This window comes from Bombina bombina, chromosome 3, assembly GCF_027579735.1.
Source record: "Bombina bombina isolate aBomBom1 chromosome 3, aBomBom1.pri, whole genome shotgun sequence".
Taxonomy (NCBI): Eukaryota; Metazoa; Chordata; class Amphibia; order Anura; family Bombinatoridae; genus Bombina; species Bombina bombina.
The window spans coordinates 1,013,705,416-1,013,727,784 of NC_069501.1; the positions used below are offsets into that span (position 1 = coordinate 1,013,705,416).

At 40.2% G+C, this 22,369-nt stretch overlaps 1 protein-coding gene across 1 annotated transcript in view; it reads left to right on the top strand.

Annotated features, from left to right (window-relative positions):
* Positions 1-22,369, top strand: part of MARS1 (methionyl-tRNA synthetase 1) — a 179,159-nt gene that overhangs the window by 155,642 nt on the left and 1,148 nt on the right. Inside the window, exons 18-20 of the mRNA XM_053708187.1 lie at positions 8,653-8,836; positions 10,116-10,187; positions 10,579-10,605. Of these exons, the coding sequence (XP_053564162.1) occupies positions 8,653-8,836; positions 10,116-10,187; positions 10,579-10,605 (283 nt within the window). The remainder of the gene's footprint in view (positions 1-8,652; positions 8,837-10,115; positions 10,188-10,578; positions 10,606-22,369) is intronic.

The window sequence follows — 22,369 nt, forward strand, 5'->3', positions numbered from 1 at the left end:
AGGTTTGATGGTTGCGGCAATGGACATAGTTCCTTTTGCACGAATTCATCTAAGACCATTACAACTGTGCATGCTCAGACAGTGGAATGGGGATTATACAGACTTGTCTCCGACGATCCAAGTAGATCAGGGAACCAGAGATTCACTCAGTTGGTGGCTGACCCTGAACAACCTGTCACAGGGAATGAGCTTCCGCAGACCAGAGTGGGTCATTGTCACGACCGACGCCAGTCTGGTGGGCTGGGGCGCGGTCTGGGAACCCCTGAAAGCTCAGGGTCTATGGTCTCGGGAAGAATCTCTTCTCCCGATAAACATTCTGGAACTGAGAGCGATATTCAATGCTCTCAAAGCTTGGCCTCAACTAGCAAAGGCCAAATTCATAAGGTTTCAATCAGACAACATGACGACTGTTGCATATATCAATCATCAGGGGGGAACAAGGAGTTCCCTGGCGATGGAAGAAGTGACCAAAATAATTCAATGGGCGGAGGATCACTCCTGCCACTTGTCTGCGATCCACATCCCAGGAGTGGAAAATTGGGAAGCGGATTTTCTGAGTCGTCAGACATTCCATCCGGGGGAGTGGGAACTCCATCCGGAAATCTTTGCCCAAATAACTCAATTATGGGGCATTCCAGACATGGATCTGATGGCGTCTCGTCAGAACTTCAAGGTTCCTTGCTACGGGTCCAGATCCAGGGATCCCAAGGCGACTCTAGTAGATGCACTAGTAGCCCCTTGGACCTTCAACCTAGCTTATGTATTCCCACCGTTTCCTCTCATTCCCAGGCTGGTAGCCAGGATCAATCAGGAGAGGGCTTCGGTGATCTTGATAGCTCCTGCGTGGCCACGCAGGACTTGGTATGCAGACCTGGTGAATATGTCATCGGCTCCACCATGGAAGCTACCTTTGAGACAGGACCTTCTTGTTCAAGGTCCATTCGAACATCCGAATCTGGCTTCACTCCAACTGACTGCTTGGAGATTGAACGCTTGATTTTATCAAAGCGTGGTTTTTCAGATTCTGTCATTGATACTCTTACGAATGAGGAAAAAGGAATGCTGAGACTTGAGGTGGATGAAAAGAAGTTTTATTCAGGAGCAGGCTTATCATCAGACACAGGGTAAGCTCCTATCTTACGCGTTTCGCGCATGGGCACATGCGCTTCATCAGAGATACTCTTATTCAGGCTAGAAAGCCTGTAACTAGGAAAATTTACCATAAAATATGGAAAAAATATATCTGTTGGTGTGAATCTAAAGGATTCCCATGGAACAAGATAAAAATTCCTAAGATTCTATCCTTTCTACAAGAAGGTTTGGAGAAAGGATTATCTGCAAGTTCTTTGAAGGGACAGATTTCTGCTTTATCTGTCTTACTTCACAAAAAGCTGGCGGCTGTGCCAGATGTTCAAGCTTTTGTTCAGGCTCTGGTTAGAATCAAGCCTGTTTACAAACCTTTGACTCCTCCTTGGAGTCTCAATTTAGTTCTTTCAGTTCTTCAAGGGGTTCCGTTTGAACCCTTACATTCCGTAGATATTAAGTTACTATCTTGGAAAGTTTTGTTTTTGGTTGCAATTTCTTCTGCTAGAAGAGTTTCAGAGTTATCTGCTCTGCAGTGTTCTCCTCCTTATCTGGTGTTCCATGCAGATAAGGTGGTTTTGCGTACTAAACCTGGTTTTCTTCCGAAAGTTGTTTCTAACAAAAATATTAACCAGGAGATAGTTGTGCCTTCTTTGTGTCCGAATCCAGTTTCAAAGAAGGAACGTTTGTTACACAATTTGGATGTAGTTCGTGCTCTAAAATTCTATTTAGAGGCTACAAAGGATTTCAGACAAACATCTTCTTTGTTTGTTGTTTATTCAGGTAAAAGGAGAGGTCAAAAAGCAACTTCTACCTCTCTCTCTTTTTGGCTTAAAAGCATCATCCGATTGGCTTATGAGACTGCCGGACGGCAGCCTCCTGAAAGAATCACAGCTCACTCCACTAGGGCTGTGGCTTCCACGTGGGCCTTCAAGAACGAGGCTTCTGTTGATCAGATGTGTAAGGCAGCGACTTGGTCTTCACTGCACACTTTTACCAAATTTTACAAATTTGATACTTTTGCTTCTTCTGAGGCTATTTTTGGGAGAAAGGTTTTGCAAGCCGTGGTGCCTTCCATCTAGGTGACCTGATTTGCTCCCTCCCATCATCCGTGTCCTAAAGCTTTGGTATTGGTTCCCACAAGTAAGGATGACGCCGTGGACCGGACACACCAATGTTGGAGAAAACAGAATTTATGCTTACCTGATAAATTACTTTCTCCAACGGTGTGTCCGGTCCACGGCCCGCCCTGTTTTTTTTAATCAGGTCTGATGAATTATTTTCTCTAACTACAGTCACCACGGTATCATATGATTTCTCCTATGCATATTCCTCCTTTACGTCGGTCGAATGACTGGGGTAGGCGGAGCCTAGGAGGGATCATGTGACCAGCTTTGCTGGGCTCTTTGCCATTTCCTGTTGGGGAAGAGAATATCCCACAAGTAAGGATGACGCCGTGGACCGGACACACCGTTGGAGAAAGTAATTTATCAGGTAAGCATAAATTCTGTTTTATGTACATAGGAGACCAATCACAAACTCAGAGGGGAGGGGTCACACACCTGTTAAGGTCTCACCTGACCTAACAAATAAGTGAGTAATTCTCACAGTCAAAATTTTAACCCCTTCAGAACCTCATGTGAAAAAGACTCCATTTAAAAACAGATGCAGCAAGTTGCTATATAAACTATGCTATATGGCTAAATATTTGGCTACATGTAAAATATCCATAGTGTATTGATCAACTAGAACAAAAACAAAAACAAAATGAACAGTGGCCTTAAATAAAAGGAAGTAAATCAAATTCCCTATTTAATCCCTTGGGGTGCATAGTATCTAACTTCCAGATCAATCTGGCCTCCCTATATAGGAGGTCCTTAATCCTATCACCCCCTCTAATCTGTGTAGGGGCCTGGTCTATTACCATGTATCTGAGCTGGTTGATTTGGTGGCCTTTCTCAAAGAAAGGTGCAGGGAGGTTAGCAGTTTTCTCATTTCTAATTGTGGATTTATGTTGGCATATGCGGTCCTTGACCCGTTGGATCGTCTCGCCAACATATAACAGCCCACATGGGCACTTTAACACATACACCACATGTGTAGAATTACATGTGTAATACCCTTTAATTGAGAATTTTTCCCCTGTGTATGGATGAGAGATGCTACCACCCTTTATGACATTTCCACATTGGCCACAACCTAGGCAGGGGAATGTGCCCTCCTTCGGTTTACCAAGGAATCTCTGATCTCCTCTTCTAGTGGCATCAGAACTAGACATGGCTCTAACCAGCCTTTTACCTATGGTCTTACCCCTACAATAAGCTGCTCTAGGGATAATCTGGAATTCTTCAATTTCTGGACAAGCTTCCTTAAGTAAAGGCCAATTCCTCTTGATAATATTGAACACTTTTTGGCTCATGGTGTTATAAGATGTAACAAAATTCATTCTTTTATTAGCAGATAAAATCTGCTAATAAAAGAATGAATTTTGTTACATTTTATAACACCACGAGCCAAAAAGTGTTCAATATTATCAAGAGGAATTGGCCTTTACTTAAGGAAGCTTGTCCAGAAATTGAAGAATTCCAGATTATCCCTAGAGCTGCTTATCGTAGGGGTAAGACCATAGGTAAAAGGCTGGTTAGAGCCATGTCTAGTTCTGATGCCACTAGAAGAGGAGATCAGAGATTCCTTGGTAAACCGAAGGAGGGCACATTCCCCTGCCTAGGTTGTGGCCAATGTGGAAATGTCATAAAGGGTGGTAGCATCTCTCATCCATACACAGGGGAAAAATTCTCAATTAAAGGGTATTACACATGTAATTCTACACATGTGGTGTATGCGTTAAAGTGCCCATGTGGGCTGTTATATGTTGGCGAGACGACCCAACGGGTCAAGGACCGCATATGCCAACATAAATCCACAATTAGAAATGAGAAAACTACTAACCTCCCTGTACCTGCACATTTCTTTGAGAAAGGCCACCAAATCAACCAGCTCAGATACATGGTAATAGACCAGGCCCCTACACAGATTAGAGGGGGTGATAGGATTAAGGACCTCCTATATAGGGAGGCCAGATGGATCTGGAAGTTAGATACTATGCACCCCAAGGGATTAAATAGGGAATTTGATTTACTTCCTTTTATTTAAGGCCTCTGTTAATTTTGTCTTTGTTTTTGTTCTAGTTGATCAATACACTATGGATATTTTACATGTAGCCAAATATTTAGCCATATAGCATAGTTTATATAGCAACTTGCTGCATCTGTTTTTAAATGGAGTATTTTTCACATGAGGTTCTGAAGGGGTTAAAATTTTGACTATGTGAGAATTACTCACTTATTTGTTAGGTCAGGTGAGACCTTAACAGGTGTGTGACCCCTCCCTCTGAGTTTGTGATTGGTCTCCTATGTACATAAATGTGTGTTTTTTCTTCATATATGTTAGCTTGATAAAGTGGCAGGAGCCCCGAAACGTTGCTCTGTAATAAAGGCACTGTTGCCATTTTTTGAGTGCCACCAGTGTGTTGTTTTAATATAATCTTGGTTGCCTACATCAACCATCAGGGGGAACGAAAAGTTCCTTGGCGATGAGAAAAGTATCTCAGATACTAGAGTGGGCGGAGACTCGCAGATGTATGCTGTCAGCGATCCACATTCCAGGCAATCCTTTCACCCAGGGGAATGGTCTCTCCACCCCAAGGTGTTTGCAGAGAAATGCAGCGAGTGGGGGACGTCAGAGATAGATCTCATGGCATTCCGCCTCAATACCAAGCTACCCAGGTACGGGTCGAGGGATCCTCAGGCAGAACTGATAGATGCCCTATCAGTACCATGGAGGTTCAGACTCGTATATCTTTTTCCTCCATTACCGCTTCTCCCTTGTGTGGTGGCTCGCATCAGTGATTCTAATTGCTCTGCCGTGTCAGCGAAGGACATGGTTTGCGGATCTGGTGGGGATGTCCTCATCTGCTCAGTGGAGGTTACCTTGTCGCAGAGATCTGCTGATCTAGATTCTCTGAGGCTGACTGCGTGGAGATTAAATGCTTAGTCTTAGCCAAAAGAGGGTTTTCTGAGAGTGTTATCGACACTCTGGTTCAAACTTATAAGCCAGTTACTCGTCATATCTACCATAAAGTGTGGAGGACTTACTTTTACTGGTGTGAAGAGCTTTAAGGCTGCCACAATTGTATCTTTTCTCTTAGATGGACTGGAGAAGGGTTTATCTGCTAGTTCCCTGAAGGGACAGATATCGGCCCTGTCGGTGTTACTGCACAAGAGATTGGCTGAGCTTCCGGATGTGCAGTCCTTTGTTAAGGCTGTGACTAGGATCAGACTTGTGTTTAGATCTGGGGCTCCGTCTTGGAGCCTCAATCTTGTTTAAGTGTTTTGCAGCAGGCTCCATTTGAGCCTATGCTTACTGTTGACATTAAATTGTTATCTTGGAAGGTTCTTTTTTTTTTTGTTGGCTATTGCCTCTGCACGCAGAGTTTCTGAGATTGCTGATTTGCAATGTGACCCCCCTTATCTGTTTTTCATGGTGATAAGGCAGTTTTACGCACTAAATTAGTGTTCCTCCCTAAGGTGGTGTTGGATCGTAACATTAATCAAGAGATTGTTGTTCCTTCCTTGTGTCGGAATCCTCCTTCAGCAAAGTAACGTTTGCTTTACAATCTAGATGTGGTTCGTGCCTTGAAGTTCTATCTTCAGGCTACTAAGGAATTCAGCCAATTTTCTTTGTCATCTATACAGGGAAGCGTAAGGGGCAGAAGGCTACTACGAGTTCCCTATCTTTCTGGTTGAGGAGTGTCATCCACTTAGCTTATGAGACAGTGGGATGGCTCATTCCACTAGAGCAGTGGCTTCCTCCTGGGCTTTTAAGAACAAAGCCTCAATGGATCAGATTTGTAAGGCGGCTACCTGGTCCTCCTCACACACTTTTTTCTAAATTTTACAAGTTTGATGTGTTTGCTTTGGGTGAAGCAGCTTTCGGGAGAAAAGTTTTGCAGGCTGTGGTGCCCTCAGAATAGGGTCCGCCCGTAATTTATGTTTTGATGTGCGGCTCCCTTTTTATATTTCTGCTGGCACCTTTATACCCTGAAGGTTTTTCCTACTTGTCCTTGTTCCCTCGGCAGAATGACTGGGGGATAGGGGAAGTGGGAGGGAAATTTAAGCCTTTGGCTGGGGTGTCTTTGCCTCCTCCTGGTGGCCAGGTGTTGTATTAACCAACAGTAAGGAATGAAGTTGTGGACTCTTCCTGCCAGGAAGGAAAGGAATTTATCTGGTAAGCATAAATTATGTTTTCTCCCAGGGAGTCTTGGTTAATGATGTTGTCTACTTTTCTGTGAAGTAGTGTTTTCCTCTACATCCCCTTGTCTAGTCATTTGCTCTTTAAAGATTGATTATCAGTTTTGCATCAAGAATCACGACAGGAAAAGCATTATTTGCATATTAGGTAGTGTGAATATTATTGTGTATATTTAAATATACATTTAACTGCTAAAAGAAGATAAGAAAGGAATATGTCTGTTTAAATGCATGTTTAACCCCTTAGTGACCACAGCACTTCAATTTTCTTACCGTTGGGACCAGGGCTATTCTTACATTTCTGCTCTGTTTGTGTTTAGCTGTAATTTTCCTCTTACTCATTTACTGTACCCACACATATTAGATAGTTTTTTTTTCGCCATTAAATGGACTTTCTAAAGATACAATTATTTTCATCATATCTTATAATTTAATATAAAAAAAAATGATAAAATATGATGGAAAAAATTGGGGAAAAAAAGCACGTTTTCTAACTTTGATCCTCAATATCTGTCACACATCTACAACCACCAAAAAACACCCATGCTAAATTTTGTCCTGAGTTTAGAAATGCCCAATGATTTTTACATGTTCTTTGCTTTGTTTGCAAGTTATAGGGCAATAAATACAAGTAGCAGTGTTACATTGTAACACTGATATCTGTCGGGAATCCCTGAATATCCCTTGACATGTATGTATGTGTGTATATGTATGTATGTATGTATGTATATATATATATATATATATATATATATATATATATATATATATATATATATATATAAATATTTATTTATTTATTTATTTTAGTAGACAATCCAAAGTATTGATCTAGGCCCATTTTGGTATTTTTCATGCCACCATTTCACTGCCAAATGTGATCAATGAAAGATAAATCATTCACTTTTTCACAAACTTTAGGTTTCTCACTGAAATTATTTACAAACGACTTGTGCAATTATGGCACAAATGGTTGTAAATGCTTCTCTGGGATCCCCTTTGTTCAGACATATGTGGCTTTGGCATTGCTTTTTGGTAATTAGAAGGCCCAGCAGTGAAGGGGTTAATTAGGGAGCTTGTAGGGTTAATTTTAGCTGTAGTGTAGTAGACAACCCAATGTATTGATCTAGGCCCATTTTGGTATATTTTATGCCACCATTTCGCCGCCAAATGCGATCAAATAAAGAAAATCGTTCACTTTTTTTACAAACTTTAGGTTTCTCAATAAAATTATTTACAAACAGCTTGTGCAATTATGGCACAAATGGTTGTAAATACTTCTGTGGGATCCCCTTTGTTCAGAAATATTAGACATAAATGGCTTTGGCATTGCTTTAAATCACACTTGTATTATGCCCAGCAGTAAGTCATCCCTCTCCCTGACCCCTCTTAAACAGCTCTCTCCCCTCCCTCACACCACATCTGTCCCCGCCATCTTAAGTACTGACAGAAAGTCTGCCAACCTAACCCTCCCCCATCTACCTATTTGCTGCCATCTTGGGTACTGGCAGCTGTCTGCCAGTACCCAGTTTGCCAAACCATTAACTTTTTCTTGTTAAAAAATAAAAAAAATTCTGTAGTGTAGCTGTCCCTCCTCAATAACCTACCCCCACCCCCTCCCAGATCCTTTGGATAACATGTATCCCCTCTCCCTCCTTCCCTTTACACTTTACAGGTTCCATAGTATAGTGGTCCCACCCCTGTGCGCTCCCGGCGCCACCGCTTGCGATCCCGCCCTCTCTACCGTATATCCTCCAGCGATGGGCCACCCACCAGCCTCCCTTTAAGGGCCCTCACCCACTAATGATCGGCACCATCGCTGGCCGATGCAGAGAGGGCTACAGAGTGGCTCTCTGCATCAGTTGTTAAAAAAAAGGGTATTGCACAATGCCTCAATATCGAGGCTTTGCTGCAATACCCTGAAAGCAGTTGAAATCGATCAAGATCCACCGCTTGAAACCCCTAAAGGACGCACAAAGTACGTCCTTGTTCATTAAGTGACAGTTTTTGTAGGACGCACCCTGTATGTCCTTGGTCGTAAAGGGGTTAATACATTATTATAAATTAGCTCATCTAAATCCATGCTATCCCATTTTTTTTCTTTAAATGCACTTGTGCAAGCTACAATTCATGTTCAAATCCTATACATGTATACGAAGGAAATTTATCATGCAGCTTAAACTTTGTGTTTAATGTCCCATTAAGTATTTGTATACCTTGTGTAGTGTGCACTGTTAATTTTGCTGTGTCCCCATTACAGGAAACGAGCCAGCACAGTTACTGGAGTAGCTACAAACATGGCCGCCTTGCTCTCAGTCATGCTGCACCCATTCATGCCAACAGTCAGTGCAATGATTCAAGATCAGCTGCTGGTACCACAGGAAGCTATGTTGCTGACCTATGAATTCCGCTGCACCTTACCTAGCGGGCACTGCATTGGAGCTGTGAGTAGCCAATACATTCAGGAACCTTTTTAAATACCAATTAGAATTTATTGGTGGGGGAGGTCATTTTTAGCTTTCCTTCCACTTGGCATTAACCTATAAAAGGACAGTCATTACCCCATTTTTGGGAATCTAAGATAAAGTTGCAATAAAAGTTTAATTTTTAAACCAAATACTTTTATCTTTGTACAATGGTTTCATCTTAACTTAAAGGGATAGGAAAGTCGAAACTAAACTTGCATAATTCAGATACAGTATGTCATTTTAAGACACTTTTACATTCACTTCTATTTTCAAACGTGCTTCGTTCTCTTTGTATCCCTTGTTGAAAATGAATATGCACATATCATACACCAGTAGGAGTTAGCTGTTGATTGGTGCCTGCATACATTTGTCTCTTGTGATTGGCTGACTAGATGTGTTCATCTAGCTGCCAGTAGTGCAATGCTGTTCCTTCTGCAAATGATAACAAGAGAATAAAGCAAATTTGTTGATATAAGTAAATTGGAAAGTCGTTTAAAATTGAATGTTCTATCCAAATCATGAAAGAAAAATTTGGCGTTTCCTGTCCCTTTAATGTATACACTGTGAAAGACTAATTGCATTGTGTAACCATGTTTTTCTTACCTAGATGACTGAATTTTAAGATAATTTTTTTTAGCCTGACATATTCATACAGAATAATCATTATGAGTTAAAGCATTATACATACAGGGTGACTATGACCATGCTGTCTGAGTAAGATAATGGAGTCATCAACTCAGTCATCAAAGAAAACTAAGATTGTTTTATTTTATTTTTATTTTATTCTGAAGATGGATGTAAGACAGTATAAAGTTGTAAACTTTTATTTTTATTGGCAAAAATGCAGTAAGATTCCAATATAAAGTGGCATAGTTACTAGATGCTTTTGTTATTTTTTATAGGTTGAGATTAAACAAAAAACAGGATGGATTCATAATAGACTTCTCACCTAGATGAGCTTTTGCACAATGTGTAGTATTTGAGCATTTATTTTATTTTAAACTTTAGTGTATCATATTATCCATCAAAGAGCTACTGCTCTGGAAATTTGCTTTTAAATAGAATCCTACAGAAGTGTGTGGTTGAACTAAATCTGTAAACCAGTACTTTAGCATATGCTGCATCTACTATACTAATTACATGACTTACCACTGGCATCCTAGAGTTCTTTGGTTTAGCTTGGCAGAGCAGATGTTTTGGAACAACTATAGTTACAGGCATTGGCTTTCTTATGCTACAGTGTTTGATTTCACAGGTTAGCCCACTATTCCAGAAGCTGGAGAATGACCAGATTGAGTCGCTGAGGAAACGCTTTGGAGGTGGACAGGTGAGTTTCTTTGTAATGTGGCTACAGTGAGAGCATTGGTCTATATGCACAAATTAATACATTTTAGGTGAGCTCTAGATATCTACATTTTATCTCATAACTTCCACGTTCTTCGTTGGCTGCTACTCTTGTATAAAACAAAACAACAAAACGCAATACCCATATAGATTATTACTCTTTAGAAATACACATCTTTGATTTGTTGAAAACTCCACCAGATACCACAGTCAGGAGCGTATTATCATGTTATGTAGAATCTGTGCACATATATTTCAGGTTACTAATAGTGGTAAGGTAAATATGTAACATATTGGATAATGTGCTCAATATTCATGTGAACTCTTCTTTCCTTATTCTTCTTGCTCTGTTATTGTTTTGTGTATTTTATCAGCTGGATTTGGACAGCCCAGAGTTACAGGTAATTTTGCCACTGCATGAGTTGCTATAAGTATCCATTTATTTGCGTGTGATGCCCATATTTATACTTTAGTATCATCTATACCATTGTTTGCTTCTACATAAATATGGTATGAGTCACCAGTCAGCCTCTTTCTAGTAGGTAGAGATGCTGTCCCCACTTATGAATTTTAATTGCATGGCAGCCAATAGCTTTGTCTGCATTTTTTCTTCTTTTTTTTTCCATTGCGGCTGGTTTGTTTTTATTTTGTTTATTGGGATTGCTACACCATTGTAATTTTCCAAAGAAACAATCTATTACACAGTTTTCAGTCTCCCTCAGTCGGTGAACAGTAGTAGATAGTGCCTGAGGCAAGTTTTATGCAGACCAACCAGTCTTTTATCACTAGATGACAGTCTCTCTGGTTGAGGTATGATGGTCTACTCTGCCATTTATTTTGCTTGAATTATGTTGCATTAATCATCAGGGAAAGTCTAATCACATAACAAATCTACTATATAGTTTTGTTGTATCCTCAGACAATTTTCTGTTTTCCAATGTCCCCAGAACTGGGTAGGATTTGTCCAGAATCTCTAGCCTTAAACTTTAGTCCTACATTGTTTGTGTATTTTTGGAATTTTTTCGGAAATCATTCTCTTGATGTCAAAGGAAATTTACAATATTTGAAAGGTTTTGTGTAGGAACCTATGCATTTCTGCTATTGATGTATAAGTTCATATGTTTTCTTCAGTTTCTTTTGTGTTTTAAGGCTCAGGCTGAAAGTTCCAACTTGGCCAAAAAAATTACCTTGTTTTTGTATCTGGTCTTCTTGTTAATTCAGTTAATAGTTAATAGTTTTTTTCTCTCCATGTTTTTGGTTTGCAATTCAGTTATAGCCACAGTCTTTAGTTTTTTGGCTGTTTTTACTAAGGGCCCGATTTAAACTTTGCCGGACATGTTTATTTCATGCCGATCCTGGCAGGGGAGGTCCTTGTGGAATTATCTTGAAAAGGGGCAGTTCATGTGAGTGCAAAATGTCACCTCTAGAAAGTAATGGAGCTTGCAGGAAAGGGAAATTTTGCTGGGTAGAGCGAAGAGAGCAGGGGGCACACTTTAAAAATTAAACCCTGCATCAAAAAAAAACACATTACGCTGCTTTGTGCATATAGCATCTTATAATCGCCTGTATTTTTTAATGCATGTGTTTTTTCTTTTATCTTGTGAGAAAAAAAAAAAAGTGAGATCTGTAGGGTAGCTTCAATTTGAGAGACAATTTCATACACGCTCATGGAACCCGCATGTTCAGCCTATTTTACGATAAAACAACAATTATGCTTTTGTATTCATAAGTACAAATTTCTGTGTGTGTTTGGCACATCCATTGTACTTAAAGGAACAGTCTACACCAGAATTGTTATTGTTTTAAAAGAATGATAACACCTTTATTACCCATGCCGCAGTTTCGCATCACCACCCCAGTTATATTAATATATGTTTTGCCTCTGTTATTACCTTATATCTAAGCCTCTGCAGACTGCCCCTTATCTCAGTGATTTTGACAGACATGCAGTTTAGCCAATCAGTGCAGACTCCTAAATAACTCCAAGGGAGTGAGCACATTTTTTTATCTTCAGTGTCCCTTTAAGAAAAAAATGTATTAAATGCTAGAGCAATATTTCAGGGAAAGTCTGACAAATGGGCAGGTGCTGTAAAATGTTTCTAGAGCATTTAATAAAGTTTTTTTCTTACATTTTGGAGTGCTTCCTTCTATCTTGAATTTGTATTCTTTGTGGAAGAGATATAACTAGGTAGGTGCTTGGAGCACTACTTGACCTGAAATATTGTTGCCATTTAGTGCTTTTGCAAATGAATGACATTCTTGCAAGACTGCTGCCATATACTGCTCCAGATGTGCACGCTCCTGAGCATACATCCCTGCTTTTCAAGAAAAGGTGCAAAGAGAACAAAGAATATTTGATAATAGAAGTTAATTAGAAAGTTGTTTAAACTATGCATGCTCTGATTCATGAAAGAATGGGGTTTTGCAGATTTAAGAGATTTTCCAGGACGGCATAGGCATTCACTTTGTTTGTTTGTTTTTTTCCAGTACAATATAGATCTTCACCCCACCCCCCCACCCCTATTAGAATAATTCATCATTTATATTTCAAGTTACTGACTTTGTTTTATGATACTGATCAACTTCATTTTGTTTCCAGCAAGGGATAGAATCGCTTCCGTGGCTTCTTTATTATGAGTTACAAGTGGAGAAAGAAATATTTCACATGTTAAGATGAAGGATAATTATAATAGAACTATGGCTTCATTAAGAATAGGACCTTTTTAATGTGTATAAGAAGCATTTGGTAGGAAGGTTGTTGTTGCTAAAGAGTTTATCATATGTTGCTTCAGTTAGTGTCTTACTTTTCTAACATTACCTTGGAAAACTTAAACATTCTTTAATTCCAAGTTATGTCATTTAACCTGGGTACTCAAATAGCCAGTTTTGTGATTTACTAGTCATGTGCAGTATTTCTGGGGTGTGAAGATTACACACATTTGAGTAAACTCTATAAAACTATGAAGTAATAGAATAGCATTTTTTAAGCAGCTGTACTTTTGCTACTGTTCACAAGCAATGCATAATGCATACTTGCTTCGCAGAACATGGCTTTCATTGGGGGGGGTTTATGCTTTTTAAACATTTGTTTCACAAGTGATTCATCATCATGACACACAAAATTCTTAGCTTAACGTTTAAAGGAACAGTACACACCCATAATTACAAGATATTTCTATTGTGTTTCTATAGAATAACATATTAGCCAAATCTTAAAGTTTTTTCTCTTGTTAAGTGTATCCAGTCCACGGATCATCCATTACTTGTGGGATATTCTCCTTCCCAACAGGAAGTTGCAAGAGGATCACCCACAGCAGAGCTGCTATATAGCTCCTCCCCTCACTGCCATATCCAGTCATTCTCTTGCAACTCTCAACAAAGATGGACGTAGTAAGAGGAAAGTGGTGTATTATAGTTAGTTTTTTAACTTCAATCAAAAGTTTGTTATTTTTAAATGGTACCGGAGTGTACTGTTTCATCTCAGGCAGCATTAGAAGAAGAATCTGCCTGTGATTTCTATGATCTTAGCAGAAGTAACTAAGATCCACTGCCGTTCTCACATATTCTGAGGAGTGAGGTAACTTCAGAGGGGGAATGGCGTGCAGGTTTTCCTGCAATAAGGTATGTGCAGTTAACATATTTCTAGGGATGGAATTTGCTAGAAAAATGCTGCTGATACCGGATTAATGTAAGTTAAGCCTTAAATGCAGTGATAGCGACTGGTATCAGGCTTATTAACAGAGATACATACTCTTATAAAAGTGCAATATAAAACGTTTGCTGGCATGTTTAATCATTTTTATATATGCTTGGTGATAAAACTTATTGGGGCCTAGTTTTTTTTTCCACATGGCTGGCTTGATTTTTGCCTAGAAACAGTTTCCTGAGGCTTTCCACTGTTGTAATATGAGTGGGAAGGGCCTATTTTAGTGCTTTTCTGTGCAGATAAAAATACTGACAGAGACATTCAGGTTCCCTCTGCATGATACAGGACATCTCTGAAGGGCTCAAAAGTCGTGTTTGAGGAGGGTAACAACCACAGTAGACTGTGGCAGTTGTTGTGACGGTGTTTAAAAAACGTTTTTGTCATTTATTATTCCATTTTTGTTATTAAGGGGTTAATCATCCATTTGCAAGTGGGTGCAATGCTCTGTTGACTTGTTGCATACACTGTAAAAATTTTGTTAGTGTAACTGCCTTTTTTCACTGTTATTTCAAATTTTGTCAAAATTTGTTTCTCTTAAAGGCACAGTAACGTTTTTTATATTGCTTGTTAACTTGCTTTAAAGTATTTTCCAAGCTTGCTAGTCTCCTTGCTAGTCTGTACAAACATGTCTGAAACAGAGGATACTTGTTCATTATGTTTAAAAGCCATGGTGGAGCCCCATCGGAGAATGTGTACTAAATGTATTGATTTCACCTTAAACAGTAAAGATCAGTCTTTATCTATAAAAGAATTGTCACCAGAGGAGTCTGTCGAGGGGGAAGTTATGCCGACTAACTCTCCCCACGTGTCGGACCCTTCGCCTCCCGCTCAAGGGACGCACGCTAATATGGCGCCAAGTACATCAGGGACGCCCATAGCGATTACTTTGCAGGACATGGCTGCAATCATGAATAATACCCTGTCAGAGGTATTATCCAGATTGCCTGAATTGAGAGGCAAGCGCGATAGCTCTGGGGTTAGACGAGATACAGAGCGTGTAGATGCTGTAAGAGCCATGTCTGATACTGCGTCACAATATGCAGAACCTGAGGACGGAGAGCTTCAGTCTGTGGGTGACGTCTCTGAATTGGGGAGACCTGATTCAGAGATTTCTAATTTTAAATTTAAGCTTGAGAACCTCCGTGTATTGCTTGGGGAGGTATTAGCTGCTCTGAATGACTGTGACACAATTGCAGTGCCAGAGAAATTGTGTAGGCTGGATAAATACTATGCAGTGCCGGTGAGTACTGATGTTTTTCCAATACCTAAAAGGCTTACAGAAATTATTAGTAAGGAGTGGGATAGGCCCGGTGTGCCCTTTTCCCCATCTCCTATATTTAGAAAAATGTTTCCAATAGATGCCACTACACAGGACTTATGGCAGACTGTCCCTAAGGTGCAGGGAGCAGTTTCTACATTAGCAAAGCGTACCACTATCCCGGTTGAGGACAGTTGTGCTTTTTCAGATCCAATGGATAAAAAATTAGAGGGTTACCTTAAGAAAATGTTTATTCAACAAGGTTTTATTTTACAGCCCCTTGCATGCATTGCGCCTGTCACTGCTGCGGCGGCATTCTGGTTTGAGGCCCTGGAAGAGGCCATCCAGACAGCTCCATTGAATGAAATTATTGACAAGCTTAGAACGCTTAAGCTAGCTAACTCATTTGTTTCTGATGCCATTGTTCATTTGACTAAACTAACGGCTAAGAATTCTGGATTTGCCATCCAGGCGCGTAGGGCGCTATGGCTCAAATCCTAGTCAGCTGATGTGACTTCAAAGTCTAAATTACTCAACATTCCTTTCAAGGGGCAGACCTTATTCGGGCTTGGTTTGAAAGAAATTATTGCTGACATTACTGGAGGTAAGGGTCATACCCTTCCTCAGGACAGGGCCAAATCAAAGGCCAAACAGTCTAATTTTCGTGCCTTTCGAAATTTCAAGGCAGGTGCAGCATCAACTTCCTCTGCTTCAAAACAAGAGGGAACTTTTGCTCAATCCAAGCAGGCCTGGAAACCTAACCAGTCCTGGAACAAGGGCAAGCAGGCAAGAAAGCCTGCTGCTGCCTCTAAGACAGCATGAAGGAGCGGCCCCCTATCAGACAACGGATCTAGTAGGGGACAGACTCTCTCTCTTCGCCCAGGCGTGGGCAAGAGATGTTCAGGATCCCTGGGCGTTGGAGATCATATCTCAGGGATATCTTCTGGACTTCAAAGCTTCTCCTCCACAAGGGAGATTTCACCTTTCAAGATTATCTGCAAACCAGATAAAGAAAGAGGCATTCCTAAGCTGCGTACAAGATCTCCTTGTAATGGGAGTGATCCATCCAGTTCCGCGGACGGAACAAGGACAGGGGTGTTATTCAAATCTGTTTGTGGTTCCCAAAAAAGAGGGAACCTTCAGACCAATTTTGGATTTAAAGATCCGAAACAAATTCCTCAGAGTTCCGTCATTCAAGATGGAAACTATTCGAACCATTTTACACATGATCCAAGAGGGTCAGTACATGACCACAGTGGACTTAAAGGATGCCTACCTTCACATTCCGATTCACAAGAATCATCATCAGTTCCTGAGGTTTGCCTTTCTAGACAGGCATAACCAATTTGTAGCTCTTCCATTCGGGTTGGCTACAGCCCCAAGAATTTTTACAAAGGTTCTGGGCTCACTTCTGGCGTTCCTAAGACCGCGAGGCATAGCGGTGGCTCCTTACCTGGACGACATCCTGATACAGGCGTCAAGCTTTCAAATTGCCAAATCTCATACAGAGATAGTTCTGGCATTCCTGAGGTCGCATGGGTGGAAAGTGAACGAAGAAAAGAGTTCTCTATCTCCTCTCACAAGGGTTTCCTTCCTAGGGACTCTAATAGATTCTGTAGAAATGAAAATTTACCTGACGGAGTCCAGGTTATCAAAACTTCTAAATGCTTGCCGTGTTCTTCACTCTATTCCGCGCCCCACGGTGGCTCAGTGCATGGAAGTAATCGGCTTAATGGTAGCGGCGATGGACATAGGGCCATTCGCACGCCTGCATCTCAGACCGCTGCAATTATGCATGCTCAGTCAGTGGAATGGGGATTACACAGATTTGTCCCCTCTACTAAATCTGGATCAGGAAACCAGAGATTCTCTTCTCTGGTGGTTATCTCGGGCCCATCTGTCCAAGGGTATGACCTTTCGCAGACCAGATTGGACAATTGTAACAACAGATGCCAGCCTTCTAGGTTGGGGTTGCAGTCTGGAACTCCCTGAAGGCTCAGGGTTCATGGACTCAGGAGGAGAAACTCCTCCCAATAAATATTCTGGAGTTAAGAGCAATATTCAATGCTCTTCTGGCTTGGCCTCGGCTAGCAACACTGAGGTTCATCAGATTTCAGTCGGACAACATCACGACTGTGGCTTACATCAACCATCAAGGGGGAACCAGGAGTTCCCTAGCGATGTCAGAAGTCTCCAAGATAATTCGCTGGGCAGAGACTCACTCTTGCCACCTGTCAGCGATCCATATCCAAGGTGTAGAGAACTGGGAGGCGGATTTTCTAAGTCGTCAGACTTTTCATCCGGGGGAATGGGAACTCCATCCGGAGGTGTTTGCTCAATTGGTTCTCCGTTGGGGCAAACCAGAATTGGATCTCATGGCGTCTCGCCAGAACGCCAAGCTTCCTTGTTACGGATCCAGGTCCAGGGACCCAGAAGCGGCACTGATAGATGCTCTAGCAGCACCTTGGTTCTTCAACCTGGCTCATGTGTTTCCACCGTTTCCTCTGCTCCCTCGTCTGATTGCCAAAATCAAACAGGAAAGAGCATCGGTGATATTGATAGCGCCACCTGGTATGCAGACCTAGTGGACATGTCATCCTTTCCACCATGGACTCTGCCTCTGAGACAAGACCTTCTAATACAAGGTCCTTTCAATCATCCGAATCTACTTTCTCTGAGACTGACTGCATGGAGATTGAACGCTTGATCCTATCAAAGCGTGGCTTCTCAGAGTCAGTAATTGATACCTTAATACAGGCACGAAAGCCTGTCACCAGGAAAATTTACCACAAGATATGGCGTAAATATCTTCATTGGTGTGAATCCAAGAATTACTCATGGAGTAGGGTTAGGATTCCTAGGATATTGTCCTTCCTCCAAGAGGGTTTGGACAAATGATTATCAGCTAGTTCTTTAAAGGGACAGATTTCTGCTCTGTCTATTCTTTTACACAAGCGTCTGGCAGAAGTTCCAGACGTTCAGGCATTTTGTCAGGCTTTAGTTAGAATTAAGCCTGTGTTTAAACCTGTTGCTCCTCCATGGAGCTTAAACTTGGTTCTTAAAGTTCTTCATTCTATTGATATCAAACTTCTTTCATGGAAAGTTCTTTTTCTGATGGCTATTTCCTCGGCTCGAAGAGTCTCGGAGTTATCTGCCTTACATTGTGATTCTCCTTATTTGATCTTTCATTCAGATAAAGTTGTTCTGCGTACAAAACCTGGGTTTTTAGCTAAGGTGGTTTCTAACAAGAATATCAATCAAGAGATTGTTGTTCCATCATTGTGTCCTAATCCTTCTTCAAAGAAGGAACGTCTTTTGCATAATCTAGACGTAGTCCGTGCCTTGAAGTTTTACTTACCGGCTACTAAAGATTTTCGCCAAACATCTAACCTGTTTGTTGTTTACTCTGGACAGAGGAGAGGTCAGAAGGCCTCAGCAACCTCTTTCTTTTTGGCTTCGGAGTATAATCCGTTTAGCCTATGAGACTGCTGGACAGCAGCCTCTTGAAAGGATTACAGTTCATTCTACTAGAGCTGTGGCTTCCACCTGGGCCTTTAAAAATGAGGCCTCTGTTGAACAGATTTGCAAGGCTCCAACTTGGTCTTCGCTTCATACCTTTTCAAAATTTTACAAATTTGATACTTTTGCTTCTTCGGAGGCTGTTTTTGGGAGAAAGGTTCTACAGGCAGTGGTTCCTTCCGTTTAAGTTCCTGCCTTGTCCCTCCCATCATCCGTGTACTTTAGCTTTGGTATTGGTATCCCACAAGTAATGGATGATCCGTGGACTGGATACACTTAACAAGAGAAAACATAATTTATGCTTACCTGATAAATTTTATTTCTCTTGTAGTGTATCCAGTCCACGGCCTGCCCTGTCCTTTTCAGGCAGGTCTAAATTTTAATTAAACTACAGTCACCACTGCACCCTATGGTTTCTCCTTTCTCAGCTTGTTTCGGTCGAATGACTGGATATGGCAGTGAGGGGAGGAGCTATATAGCAGCTCTGCTGTGGGTGATCCTCTTACAACTTCCTGTTGGGAAGGAGAATATCCCACAAGTAATGGATGATCCGTGGACTGGATACACTACAAGAGAAATAAATTTATCAGGTAAGCATAAATTAGTTTTTTTTTAAATCAAATTAATCTTTACGGCAATTAGTTTTCAGTAGCCAAACACCACCTAACATCTGTTTTGGAGGAATCACATTTACATTGCAAACTGTTCTTATGCATAATTTAGCAATTTATATAAAAATCTCAAGGTGTTGACTGTGCCTTTAAAGGGACAGTCTAGTCCAAAATAAACTTTCATGATTCAGATAGAGAATGTAATTTTAAACAATTTTCCAATTTACTTTTATCACCAATTTTGCTTTGTTCTCTTGGTATTCTTAGTTGAAAGCTAAACCTAGGAGGTTCATAAGCTAATTTCTATGCCCTTGAAGGCCGCCTATTTTCTCAGGGCATTTTGACAGTTTTTCACCACTAGAGGGTGTTGGTTCACGTTTTGTCATATAAATAACACTGTGCTCGCGCACGTGGAGTTCCAATGAGCAAGCTCTGATTGGCTAAAATGTATGTCTGTCAAAAGAACTGAAATAAGGGGGCAGTTTGCAGAGGCTTAGATACAAGGTAATCACAGAGGTAAAAAGTGTATTAATATAACTGTTGGTTATGCAAAACTAGGGAATGGGTAATAGAGATTATCTATCTTTTCAAACAATAAAAATTCTGGTGTAGACTGTCCCTTTAAGCAGAGCTTGCATGTAAGTGTGCAAGGCCTATTATCAGCTGTCCACTAGAAGGTGCTGACCAATGTTATTGTAAAGACCATGTACAAATAAAGTTTGCTTAAAATATAGCTTAATGTTTGTTTGCAGTCTGTTCTCTAAATGTTGGCTCAACTGACAAACCCCTCGCACTGTAACACCCTGCCGTTTCACCCAAGAGTGTAATGTGACTACCGCCACATAGAGCAAACAGCTTTTATAGTAAGGACAGTCTCACTGATCAACATGAAAGTGAAGGTAAACTTTGGTGAATGAAAGTCTGTTTTTTTTTTTTAAAATACTATTAAAAACAGGGGCACTTTCATTCATCAAAGTTTACAAATCAGCCGTTTTGATTAAAAAAAAACTTACCTTTTTTTCTTTTCACAGCTACTGCAGCTTTCCCCTCCTGGAAATCCTCTCTTCACACGTCAACAATGACTAATCCGGCTTCCTCCAATCATGGCTTTCCCCCCAGGGTGGTTATTGCCTGAGGCCATGCTGTGATTGGAGGAAGCCGGATTAGTCATTGCTTAAGTGTGAAGAGAAGATTTCCAGGAGGGGGAAGCTGCTCTGGCTGTGAAAAAAACAAAGGTAAGTTTTTTTTAATCAAAACGGCTGATTTCTAAACTTTGATGAATGAAAGTGCCCCTGTTTTTAATAGTATTTTTTGAAACTGACTTTCAGTCATCAATGTTTACCTTCACTTTAATCCAATAACCATAATATATTATCAAGAAAGCATAAAGTGCAGATGGTTAGTTGTAAAAGTAGAATAGGTTAAATGTTGCGCTGGTATGAACCCTTGCACATATAAAACGCCCTTCCCACAAACGGGGGGGGGGGGGGGACACCCTTTAGCTGTTAGCGCTTATATACTATCTTTTACTGTTTGCTAGTTGTAAAAGCAAAATACAATGTAGAAGGAATGGGTTCCGGGTTTTCTTGCAAAATGAGCAGTGAAGGAAGTCAATAAGACAAATAAGGGATGATTTTTGCAGGAGAAGCTACAGTTCTAAAGACATAGTGTAAGAAAGTCAACTTACATTAAATGCATACTTATATTTAACTACTTACACATTTGTGGTGTTGCATCCGATCTACCTATGTATGACGGCAAACTTTAAGTTTTACATTCCTGCTTTTTAAATAAAGATAAACAAGAGAATGAATAAAAATTGCTAATAGGAGTAAATTAGAAAGTTGCTTAAAATTGCATGCTCTAACTGAATCATGAAAAAAAATTATTTGGGTTTAGTGTCCCTAAATTGGATGATGAAAGTAAATTGGAAAGTTGTTAAAAATTGCATGCATTATCTGAATCATAAAAGTTTAAATTTGACTTGACTGTCCCTTTAAATTTCGCCCTGTGATGCTGCATCGCAAGCGCCGATTGCAGGTGGACAAGTTCGTTCACTACTGCAATAATAAGTTTTGCCCTTAAAGTAGGACTTTTTAATGCACTAACTGCTGATGTAAACTTTTTCGTAATAATAATATAAAGTTTTTACTTACAAAAAAAAATCTGCATTTTATCATAAAAATGACTGAATATTGCATTTCACTCCTAGATAATTAAAAATTTTGATGAAGGTTTTGAACAATTTTTCCAATATCTTGAGGACTGGAGAACCTCTCCTTTTAGTAATTTATAGAAATGTCCTTTTGTACTAACTACAGACTGGTAACTTGCTTATAAAATGTCTTACGGAAGTGGGGCATTTTTTTCTTTAAAATTGTAATCATTTAGGGAAATTCCTAAGACCTCATGAGATCTGGGGCTATATGCTTTAAATGCAAGCTCCTTTGCACTAGTGGCATAGAGTCTACAGTATGCACTAATGCATGTGAAAAAGAGGCTATACAAAATAAAGAAACCAAAGAAATTTGAAAGGGACAGTAAAGTAAAAATGAAACAAGTGAATTGGATAGAACATGGAATTTGAAATAACTTCTGTTATCAGTTTTACTTAGTTCCCTAGGTATCCTTTGTTAAAGAGTAATCCTAGGTGCATTCAGGAGTCAGCAGTGTTTACAACAATGTTTATAGCAATATATAAAGTACATTGTTGCAAATACTGCTGCTATATAGACACGCACAAGCTCCTTAGATCCTATCTTATAACTAGGTTTACTCTTCAACAAAGGAACAAAGCAATTTTTTATAGCACAAGTAATTTGGAAAGCTGTTTAAAATTGTATTTTCTATCTGAATCATTGTTTAATTTTGACTTTACTGTTCCTTTAAGTTTTTCTACTCGGTTAAAGGGATAGTAAACCCCAAAAATGTTATTGTTTAACCCTTTAAGGACACAGCTTTCAGTTTGCTCAATGGTTTTATGACAGAAAAAATCTGTCATATGTCCTTAAGAGGTTAAAAAGATAGATAATAGTTTTATTTACCACTCCCCTATTTTGCATAACCAGCAC